A 10,919-nucleotide genomic window follows, 5' to 3' on the forward strand; every position below is an offset into this window, starting at 1 on the left:
TCGAGTTGGTCGTCGACGATATTCCCACGTGAATGATACATCTCGTAGAAAGAAGAGAAAAAAGATCAATCGACTTTGTCCATGACTCTTTTCATTCCTTTGCGTTTCGTTCCGACCATGGCAGGCATGAATTATAGCGAAGGTAAATTTCAAAATCGTGCGGCATCGAAAAAGATGTCTAATGCGAGAGACAAAAATATTGGCACAGTGGGAGCGTAGAAATGAGAGGAACAATATTCTCTACATATCTAAATATGCTCAACCACACACGTGCGTATGATATCTAGATCCTACAAGTTTACGAAGAAATTTAAGTATTTTATAACACTGTGATAAACTATTTCTCTGCATTCTAAAAACTGGACTTGACGAAAAATTTCTTCTCAAAAAATTCAATCACGATACGCGATTATTGGGCACGATAATCGATCGTTGAATCTATAATAATGAAATTCGGAAACTTTTTATCAAGCATCCTTAATCTTTAAGACTCTAAATGACTCTAAATGACGTTGCCGAATCCGGTCCGGTGCCGGGCACGAGCAGAAAATGGCAACTCGTGATAGAAACTATTCGTGTAAAAATGAATAACAAATTGCAAGAATTTTTCTTTGTGAAAATTCGAAATGATGCGATAATGTCGGATATAATTGCTACGGCTCGCAATCAGTCCACCCGCTCCTCCTACATTTCGTTGTGTAGTTCGAGGTGAGTCAAGCAAGAGGGTTGGCATTTGGCGATAAGCGTCGATTTGCACGCGATAAACAGCAATAAATAATACTGAAAAATATTCGACTGACGCAATTTTCCGTTAGGCGATTTCATCGCGTGACACGTAAAAAGCATGCAAGGTTGTAAATTAGCATCGATAACGAGTCAAATGACAGTTTGACCGTGTTGGGAAGTCGATAAAGGGTATAAGCCGATCGCGATTCCGATGGTCGACCAAAAGTCAGAGACCAAGTTTCCAACAACCGTGATCCACATCGAACTTGCGCTATGAACACCGTTACGATCGTCTTACTGTTGTCGATGTGCTTTTGCGCACTGTGTGGGGCTACTCCTGCTGTTTCTTCTCGCGATCAAGGTAAAAAACGGCTGCGATCGATCGATTCACTGCTACACAATCTTGCGCCATTGAATAATATCTTATCATTACCGAAACTTTATAAGTCGGTAGCTACAAAACATTAGTATTAATAGATTCCCTCTTACTATTGTAATAGTAAGTCTGACAATGAAATATTAAAGGCAAAGTTTACGAGTTACGAGTTATCTTGTGTCATCTATCGGATTACGAATTAAATAGAACTATTGCGAATACGTTTTTTTCTCTGTTTAAGGCCATTAACAACTACATACTTCTACATTGATAGACTTCTTTATTCGTTCGTTTATTTATTCTGTCTTATCAATCTTAATTCGTATTCACACGCTTGTTACGCGGCACCCGGCTTTTCAATGTTGACGCTTTTAAAACCGACTTTCAATTTTCTGATTCTATCGCTGGAATACGTGCTCTTGTAAATAAATTGACTCGTTTTCCGCTCCCATTGACAATCGCAGATAACCTGTGTCGAGAGTAATTAATTTTCGATGACATTCTTTATACAGGGTGGTTAGTAACTGGTGGTACAAGCGCAAAGGGGGTGATTCTACGCGAAAAAAGAAGTCGAAAATATAGAATACAAATTTTTCGTTCGAGGCTTTGTTTTCGAGAAAATCGACTTTGAATTTTCGCTCGGTACGCGTCCACTTTATCGCGTCTCGTTATAACGGATCTCACTGTAGATTTTTAAAAAAATTTAAAAAATTAAAAAGAAATTTTTATTCTATATTTTCGACTTCTTTTTTCGCGTAGAATCACCCCCTTTCCGCTTGTACCACCAGTTACCAACCACCCTGTATAAATACCGGTGTGAAATCGTAAAATTGTGAAAGAGAATTTCGTAATCCGGCATATAGTTTGTCTATTTACTGATACTAGGTATGTTGATAAATTGCCAAGTTACAAGGCTCCATATCGCGTCACAGATGTGTGTTACGTTACGTCTATAAATTATAGACTTCTCTTTTACAATTTCCCAACTTTTTATCACATAGCTTGTAACTGTCGTTAACTTTACTCGTAAACTTTCCTCTTTTTTACCGATAACAAACTTATCACTTTTATTCATGGTTTACGAATACCGGTAACTTGCAACTGCTGCGACTCGTGAAATTTTGCTAATAACGTTAATGTGAATCTTCGATCGCGCAAGAGGCACGTGTTCAAGGGTAGTACAATTTTATTAACGGGATCACGTTCCAGTTGGACTTATCCCGAGCAACTGTACCAACGAGGTTGATACAAAGTTGCAGCGCATCGCGCGGCAGTCTCCTTCACTCAACTTCATCGAAGAAATGACATCGGGACTTGCTAATGCTCCGATCCACCTGGTGTCCAACATCGCACACTTTATCCTTTCGATCATCTGCAGGATCAAATCAACGTTTCTCGCGTGGATCGGAAACATCGAATCGTTCCTCGAAAACCCTTTAGCACTGCTCAATAGCAATCAGAATTCTAATCAGAGACGACGAAGATCAAGCGTGTCGAATGGCCTATCAGATTTAATAAGTGATTTGCCGAACCTGCTACATTTACCGGTAAAGTATTTGCAACAAACGACAAGCTCGATCGAAGATTCTGTTGGTGGAAAAATCGAATATATCGCAGAAGCTATAATAAGATTGGTATGGAACTTTATAAAGATGCGAGTATTACCCTGGCTCCACGATAAGCTCAACGCACTCCAGCAGTCAAATATTTTGCCATCCTTTTTGAACGAGGCGATCGGAAATGCCAATTCTATTTATTCCCTTTTGCGCCTGTTCTCTGAAATCTCCTCGAACAGTTCATGAATCTCGCGTGGCATCGTGATATAATTTTGGCTCGAGAGGCTGGTCGAAATTATTTTCTTGATTTTAACGCTAGAGCCGTCAAAGAAGTCATAATGTTTGGTATTTAAGACTTTCTCTTTCTACTTTTATCTCTTCCTTTTTTCTTTTTGTTTGTTAGACGTTAGTATCTAATGGTGTTTAACTTTATCGAGACAGAAATATGAAACTGTATGAGCAAGTGTACTTATTTCGTTTGTCACGTTCATTTAATCTTAGTTAACTGTTGCGTAACATGTTTAGATACATGTTAAAGGTTGATAATACGCTCTAGTGTGAAGAGAAGAAAATATAAAATTCTGGGCGCATGACGTGTAAGAGAAGAAGGTTCGAAAACAATTTATTATTATTATTTATTTCATCGTAATGTTTTTATATGGGAATCTTTAATTTGCGTGTTGATATGCGTGTGAGGGAAATAAGATTTCTCCATCAACTTTTCTAACGTGGTATATCAAACAGGGAAAAAGATAATGACGACCCGAATAACAGACGTACGTTCGAGAACTGTTTCTCGATAATCGATGCGGATAGATCAATTTATTAATTGTTATAACAGAGTTTATATGTATAATAAAGTGAGTGACAAATTTTTAGCCGCTGTCATTTCACTTGGTTCGGAAGGACCGAAAAAAGATAAAAATTCCTAAAAGTTCTTACAAATGTTACGTTCCACGTTGTGAAATATATATTTAATCTTCTACACAGCATAATTTATATATCCTTATTTTTCCTCTTATCAGTCATTGCGCTTCTTTCACCATCTTTATCTTTCTTGTTTTACGATCGTCTTGCGAAAACGCTTGCAACCAGAACAGCAACAAGTGTAAAGAATAACAAGAGAAATCTTCTCCATTGTTAAGGAGTGCGGGTGCAAGATACGTTCGCCAATTACGTGCCTATACAATTACCAGCAAAATCGGTTCTACAAATGCAATGCGGGACATTTGGCATGCAATCGATTCTTTCGTCATTCTCTTCTTTTTTTTTCTTGTTCGCTCTTTTCTTGGAAACAGATATCAGTTACCTAGGCTTTAAACTACACTATGATTAGATGACACATTCGTCCCGATATTTCGTGAACGTTCTAAATCGTTTTTTCCATGGAACTGATCTGTAACGTCGAGACAAAACGCAACGTGCTAACAGTAGATGCGAGTCTCTTTTCGCGACGTATCGGTTCATTGATCGTTCGTCACGAGACTCGGTTAGGGATTAAACCGCGTATTCAAGGAAAAGCAGAATGAAGCGAGTAAACAACGAAACCGAGCGCGTGTAAAATCACTGTTACGTAAGTCGAAGGACGCGTCTAATCGTGCATCGCGTCATTATACTATTCGCCGCGACTCGCCTCTTTCCCGCAGCTCTTTGCTGCTCGTACACGAAGTGCGAAAACCATGAAATCGTCAGTGAAATCCACGCGATCTAACGTCAGCTTCGTCTTCGAACTCTTCAACGTCACAGCGTTCTCCATTCACCGGAAATGAGCAAATTTTATTCGACATACAATGACCGTCTGCCGATAGCTCGCTGCCGCTTGGTCGGTTTCGCGTATTCTATTTATAAAATTCGTTAAGTCGTAAGCTTTTGAGTCATAGAATTTCCATAACCTCGCGTATACCGCTAATTACACGCGAATCGCCCACGGTATGTGGTGGAGCGATAAGCACCGATGCACCGGGATGCGCCGTGTCGCGACCAAGCCTTTGTCGTTGATGACCGTAAGCGTCCGTGAACGCGCCCGCCCATCCGAAGTCACGTTTCAACGCCAACCACGGCCGTTAATTTGCACGTCTGTTTCGCCGAATCGCGCGTCAAATCCACGCAGGACACGCGAGAATTATATGATTAGGAATCTACGTACAGATGGACTGCGTGTTTAGTCGGCACGATGAAAAATAAAAGTATAGTATTTCATAGTTTATACAATATCGTATTAAATCGTATTAGTCGAAGCTCGTTTTAACGACACTCGATTCGCGTGTCTTACAATCCATCGAACATCCGTTTACGAGTTTACGTGTTATCGCGTTACAACACACCGCGATTATTCGTTTGTGGACCATCGCGAGCGCGCGGGCGGACGTGCACGAGCTCGTTCCTATTCGTTTCTCGCCACAATGCAGGTGAACGCGTACGCACCTCTACCAGCGTGCATCAGTTGCTCGCGAAATTGCAGTTGGATCGCGTCTTTTCCAAACCGAATCCCTAAACCGACCAGTCGTTCGCAGATATTCGTTCGATGACGATCGTCGCGGCAATGGGTCGTTTACCGCGTTAATCGATTCCGATTCAGCTACTTTGCAGCTTCTTTCGACCATTATCCTCGTTCGGATCGATTCGAGTAACTTGCGACTCCTTCGTCAATGTCGCTATCGTTCAGTTGGCTTCAAATATTCTGTCAAATTTCTCTCGTATAAATATTCGTAATTTACATGACTCATACTCCATTAAAACTCCACTTATCTGAACTTCTTCCGTCATTTAGCGACAAACACGGTCATTAGCGACGGTTATCTGACCTCGTCGAGAAACAAACAATTTATATGTAATAATCGAAGTTGGCGTAATAGGTGCTCGCAAATTTTCCTCGTTACTTATTATTTTTGGTGACGTAGTAGCAGCTCAGCAACGTTCCGATACGTGAATGAATCAGCCGGCAAACGTTCGCTGAAACGAGCTTCGACTGAAATTTCGTTGCGATAAGTGGAATTCGTCGTTCGAATAAAATAAATGAAACTCTGCCGTATTAGGATTATGACGTCGAAAAGATTTTACCAGCGCAATTAGCAAACCGAGAGCAAAGGGTTAAATATCCGCTTGAAATCGGATTACTTGCACTCGAGCAACTTAGATTCGAGTAATTTGACGAGTTTGAACGAGACTTAACGAGAATTATGACTTACTACGATTCGTAAGCGATCGGATTTCCCCGCGGAAACGTTTGAACTTTCGTCCCGACTATTTTTTATCCGACTCAGGGTAGTTACGTAAGCGAAGCTGATACATCGTCGTGTACACGACCGCGTGCGAGGCAACGTTCGCGAAAATCCTTGGCACGATATCGAAGCTCGCGGACCGATCGCGCGCCTGCGCTGCTCGCGCCATGCGATCGATAGACGAGCGATAAACATGACGGCGATCGCTCGTCTGCTCGCGGGGATCGTGATATTCGGCTTTATCACGAGAACAGGTAAAAATCATCTAAAATTTCGTATGCAGACCGTTTGACCGAGTCGACTGGTTTGCCTCTGGTTGCAGAGGGCCGCTGTTCGCACAACAGTTGGGAGAAAATCGCTGGCGTTAAACCGGAAACCATCGACGCGCAAACAGTTCTCTTTAGCGCGGTCAACTCAAACGGAATAACGAAGCGTTGCTTCGAAAGGTAGGCGCGTATCTTACCCCTTCCGCTGTGCAGTAAAACGGGGAAAAATTCAAGATGAACTGTTTAGAGAATAATTTCTTACGGATTTCTTAGGTTTTTTGGTATATGTAATACGAATTGATATATCGTGATAGATAATAAAAAATATATACAGCTTACGGTGTATATTCGCTTCTCATAGAATGTCGGATATAATATAATGAAATAAAATCGTCAGTTTTATTTTACTCTGGTAAACGTTTATTTTTAAATACTACGTTTTACATGTTCCTATTCTGTGTATTGTATGTAACGAACTACTTTGGCAATTTTTTGCCCGATTACAAGATAGATCGCTCAGTCCGAAACAAACGTCCATTGATTCGAATGATCCTATCTTCCTGTAAAATCGAAATCAAGTAGTAGTAACAACCAGTGAAAATGTCGGAAAATGTAAACGAAATATGTTTCTTTGACCAAAGTCTTCCTTCGAACTTCAGATGCGAACGCGTAAACTGCACCGCGTTCGTCATAGACTTTGGTAGAAGCGTCTGCTACAGCGTGCTAATAGAGGACGACGAACTGGTACCCGAACCGAATTCCATCTTTTACCATCGAGTTTGCGTGAAAGGTAAGTTGAAATCGAACTATTTATATCATTTTTTAAATTATTAAATTATTTTTGTTCGTCGTCAGTGCCGGTAAGCTGCGCGAGACGAAAACTTTGGCAGGTGGAGAGGAGTCCAGGAGCGGTGTTCATCGATTCCAGCGCATTCCATCTATCTGGTCCGATCACGAGGAACCAATGTTACGAGAAATGCATAGAGACAGGTAAGCGCGCTAGATCGAGTCGAGATCGATCGAGTTGACTCGTTGGCGATTTCCTTGCAGGAAGAAGCTGCGAGTCCGCGCAATTTCGGACTTCGAAACCCCTTTCGATCGACAAAACAGCGTTCGGGCGATGTTCTCTCTCGTTGTACGAACGAGGAACCAGACCAAGAGCGTACAGAGCGTCCATGTACAGAGACGAGTACCTCAGAGATCAGTGTCGAAATCTGTGTGAGTAGCAACTTTCTAGTAACTTGCAGAAACTTGGAAAACCGATCAGTACCGGTCATAACCGAATCGGACACAATGGTCGATAACGAAGAAACTGTGTGTTACAGCCAAAGACGAGTATTGCTCGTACGCGGAATTCCAAAATGTCTCGTTACCGTACTCTGACGTCGCTTTGATGGACCTTGACGAGAAGCAGGTAAATTTTTGGTACTTTATACGCTATTCGAAACAACGAATTTATTGCATGCATAAATATTCAATCATAGTCATAACCGACTTATTAATCTATTTTCATGCATATCTTGTCACATTGAAATTTTCCATACGCGCATAAACATCTCTAACCATAGGAATAACAGGTCGATCTATCAAACCTATAAGACTTCTCTTCGCTCCTGTTCATTTAGCTCATGCAACAGAGTTGCAGATGGTGTTAATCCTCTAATCCTGCTTTGTATGTCTCGTATGTGTTCCTGTTGTTTCCTTCTAATTTCGTTCGACGATCGAATCGACGCAGTGCGAGAAAAGATGCGACTCGAGCGTGGATGGTTTTATCTGTCGAGGATACACGTTTGCCAATTCGTCGGGTCAACCACTTTGCCTACTGCACTCGGAAGACACCACCAGTCTAGGAGTTAGCTCGTTGATCGACGCGACGAACGTGGTCTACAGAGAGCGAGAACCTTGTTTAGATCGTAAGTGATCTTGTCTTTGGATTTAAAAACGAATCATGCGACATGATAGATTTCACGCTTGATGTTTCTCGTGGTCAGTGAAGGTACGGTGCAACGATTCGACGATGACGGTCGAGTTGAAAACGAGCGATCCCTTCTTTGGCCGGCTCTACTCGAACGGATACGCGGATACCTGCGGCGCCCAAGGTACAGGCAGTAATCGAACAATATTGACGTTACCTATTCCACCCGTTGACCAGATTCGCGAAGGTACCCTTCGTTGCGGATTGCACCCTGCCTTTTCCGTCGACGATCAAAATCGGTAAGATATCACAGATGAAAGCAATATAGCACAATCGTTAAGTCAGCGAGCAATTAGAGTTTACACGGTTCGAATATCGAAACGTTGATTGGAGAAAATCTTGAAGGAGTAAATAGTTGGAGCATCTTTTATAAATTGCAAGCTTTCTTTCTGTTTCTCGTGTTTCTGATTTCTCGGGAAACTATCGTGTCGCGAACTTTACAGTTTACTTTTTAAGGTCTACCCTGAAGACGTCACAAAACATTAGCGCAAAAAGGTAACTCGTAACCGGATTGTCCGCCGAAGAACCAAAAGCATTGTAACAAAAATGAAAAAAAAATGATATTGTCATTCGTAGAACGCGACCGTTGGTTTGGGCAACGATCGTGGTACAATTCAATCCGATCGTTCAACGACTTGGCGATCAAGCAGTCAGGGTTGGATGCTCGTTAAACGATCAAGCACCTCCGCAACCAAAAAACGTCACCGTTCAATCTAGTTTCAGCTTTCTCGATCCAAAGTGAGCATCTATGTCATCGTTTTTTATACTCGCGATACGCCATTTTCCATTTTCCATTTCCTATATTATTTAGCGCAGGAGTGCCGCCGATCTCTTCAACGATCGTCAACGCGTCCTCGCAAGCGCCGATAGTCACCATGAGGATATTAGACGAGAACTCGGCAGTCGCTATGGTCACGCATTTAGGTCAAAAGCTCACTCTGAAGATTCAATTGAGTCCACCAGATGGTAATGGAATGCCTTTACAGTAATCTTCGTTTCCTTATCTTTCTACACGCTCCAAATATAATTAAACTTAAGATAGCTTTTAAACTAATCAGTCGCAATTCTCTTTATCGTTTTTTGACGCAAAATATTCCAAGTGATCGATGTACGTTTAAAAGATATAGATACGCTCCTCCTAAAAGTGTATGTATATCTTTTCGATACATCGTTACACATACGAAAGAACTGTACTTGTAGAATCGCAGATCTTACGTCTTTTTCATTTAACAGTCGCTCTAACTCTAACCAGAAAACAGATACAACCTGTTCCAATAGCAAGAATTATTCTGTACATGTAATTTCCTACAATTTCTGGCTCGTAGGTCCTTATGACATTACTGCCGGACACTTAGTAGCGAGCAGCGCTTCCGGCGATGCCTCGTATCTACTACTAGACGAACTCGGATGTCCCACCGATCCAACCACCTTTCCTGCTCTCTCGAAGGATCCAGTCGATGGTCGTTCATTAATCGCAACTTTCACAGCCTTCAAGTTCCCTAATAGTCAACGAGTCCGTTTCAACGTACTCGTCCGATTCTGCTTGGACAAGTGCATACCGGTGAGTCAAACGCACAGTCGCATTCATCGCTACGATCCTTTTCCCTCGACGATAGGAATATGGCGAAGGTGTAAATGAAAACATTAAGGGACAAGAGAACATCAATCGATTTAATCGCAACTAAGATAGTACATCTGCAACTTTATTAGTTCAAAGGCGCTGTACAGTGAAAATAGCTTGATTTAAAAAAAATTCAATTACTAAAATTCTTACAAATTGATGTTTAAAATTTCTAGTTGCAAGCTTACTTAATAAACTGTTACTTAAGATCAAGCTGTAAAAGTAGCATTAGTTCTAAATCTACATTTTATGCTTCTGAAATTGTTCTTATGAACTCGCAAGCTACGGTTTCAAAAGTTTCAGAAGGTTTTCGTGTTCTTCCTATTCGATTTAATATTAATTTAACGTCACTACATACGTCCTTTCCGCCAAGAATACGTTCACGATCGTCGCGATGATCGATTCACCGTGTGATACGTGTTACAGACCAACTGCAACGGCGATAAACCTTCTTATGGAAAAAAGAAACGAGCTAGCGAGTCTTGGAGTACGCAGGCAACCTACCACGCCGAAACAACGCCAACGTCCAAGGACGAAACTCCGGACGAGTTATCGCTGGAGCTCTCCATAATCGTACAAAATTCCGTCGCGTCTTCGGCTGATCGTTTATCTTCGAGGGAGAACTCGTCCCCTGATACCGTCCTAATCGCCGGAGGAAGTGAGTTTCGCAAACTTCCGTAATCTCCAAACCGAGTCAAAACTTTTCTTTTTATTTCGCGTCCGATTTTTCTCGCTTATTATTTCCGTTCTATCTTGCCCTTAGATTCCGTGGACGGGCTGCTCTGCGTCGACGCTAGTCTCGCTTTGAGTTTACTGATTTTCTTGTTGATCGTCCAAATAGCGCTTATCGTTGGCTGTTTATTGACCGTGGCACAATACAGAAGAACAGCCATACGAGCGGAAGAAGACAGAGCCAATATCTTAGCCAGGCATCTCTACGGCATTCACGGAGGAAACTTGGACGTAGCGCGGAGAGTCAGATGGGCTGATCACAATCTTTCCTCCTTGTCTCGTGACTGACTCAATCTGATTGCGTTGCCCGCATAGCTACATTTCTTCCCCCCTCTCTTTGTCATTGACACGTTTCCAATCGGTTTCTTTTTACGATGATTGAACGGATGGTAGGAAAGGAGATGGTAGGAGACCCTCGCGTGAGACGCGCGGCAAGGCCGCAGAAG

The 10,919-nt window shown here is 41.9% G+C and overlaps 1 protein-coding gene and 1 long non-coding RNA gene across 2 annotated transcripts; one reads left to right on the forward strand and one right to left on the reverse strand.

The window, feature by feature from the left end:
- Positions 1 to 977: 977 nt before the first annotated feature.
- LOC138184295 (uncharacterized) lies at positions 978 to 2,424 on the reverse strand. The gene is made up of 2 exons (XR_011174306.1): positions 2,332 to 2,424; positions 978 to 1,098 (listed from the first exon to the last, which is right to left on the reverse strand). It is a non-coding gene; the product is annotated as an uncharacterized LOC138184295 (long non-coding RNA).
- A 2,570-nt stretch (positions 2,425 to 4,994) lies between these two features.
- On the forward strand, positions 4,995 to 10,917 carry LOC138184284 (uncharacterized). The gene is made up of 13 exons (XM_069122104.1): positions 4,995 to 6,133; positions 6,202 to 6,325; positions 6,805 to 6,935; positions 7,001 to 7,135; positions 7,196 to 7,363; positions 7,471 to 7,559; positions 7,881 to 8,058; positions 8,137 to 8,359; positions 8,697 to 8,858; positions 8,932 to 9,086; positions 9,446 to 9,681; positions 10,168 to 10,399; positions 10,505 to 10,917. Exons 1-13 carry the CDS (start codon positions 6,073 to 6,075, stop codon positions 10,759 to 10,761), a joined length of 2,151 nt encoding a protein of 716 aa, XP_068978205.1. The 5' UTR covers positions 4,995 to 6,072; the 3' UTR covers positions 10,762 to 10,917.
- The last annotated feature ends 2 nt before the right edge of the window (positions 10,918 to 10,919 follow it).

This window comes from Bombus flavifrons, chromosome 10 (genome assembly GCF_040668555.2).
Source record: "Bombus flavifrons isolate JBK064 chromosome 10, iyBomFlav1_principal, whole genome shotgun sequence".
NCBI classification, from domain to species: domain Eukaryota; kingdom Metazoa; phylum Arthropoda; class Insecta; order Hymenoptera; family Apidae; genus Bombus; species Bombus flavifrons.

Bases quoted from the DNA above. Each gene is read 5' to 3' on its own strand.
- LOC138184284 (XM_069122104.1), top strand. From the start codon at position 6,073: ATGACGGCGATCGCTCGTCTGCTCGCGGGGATCGTGATATTCGGCTTT. The intron at 9,087-9,445 runs GTAATGGAATGC...TCTGGCTCGTAG, and splicing joins TCAATTGAGTCCACCAGATG to GTCCTTATGACATTACTGCC. The intron at 10,400-10,504 runs GTGAGTTTCGCA...TCTTGCCCTTAG, and splicing joins CGTCCTAATCGCCGGAGGAA to ATTCCGTGGACGGGCTGCTC.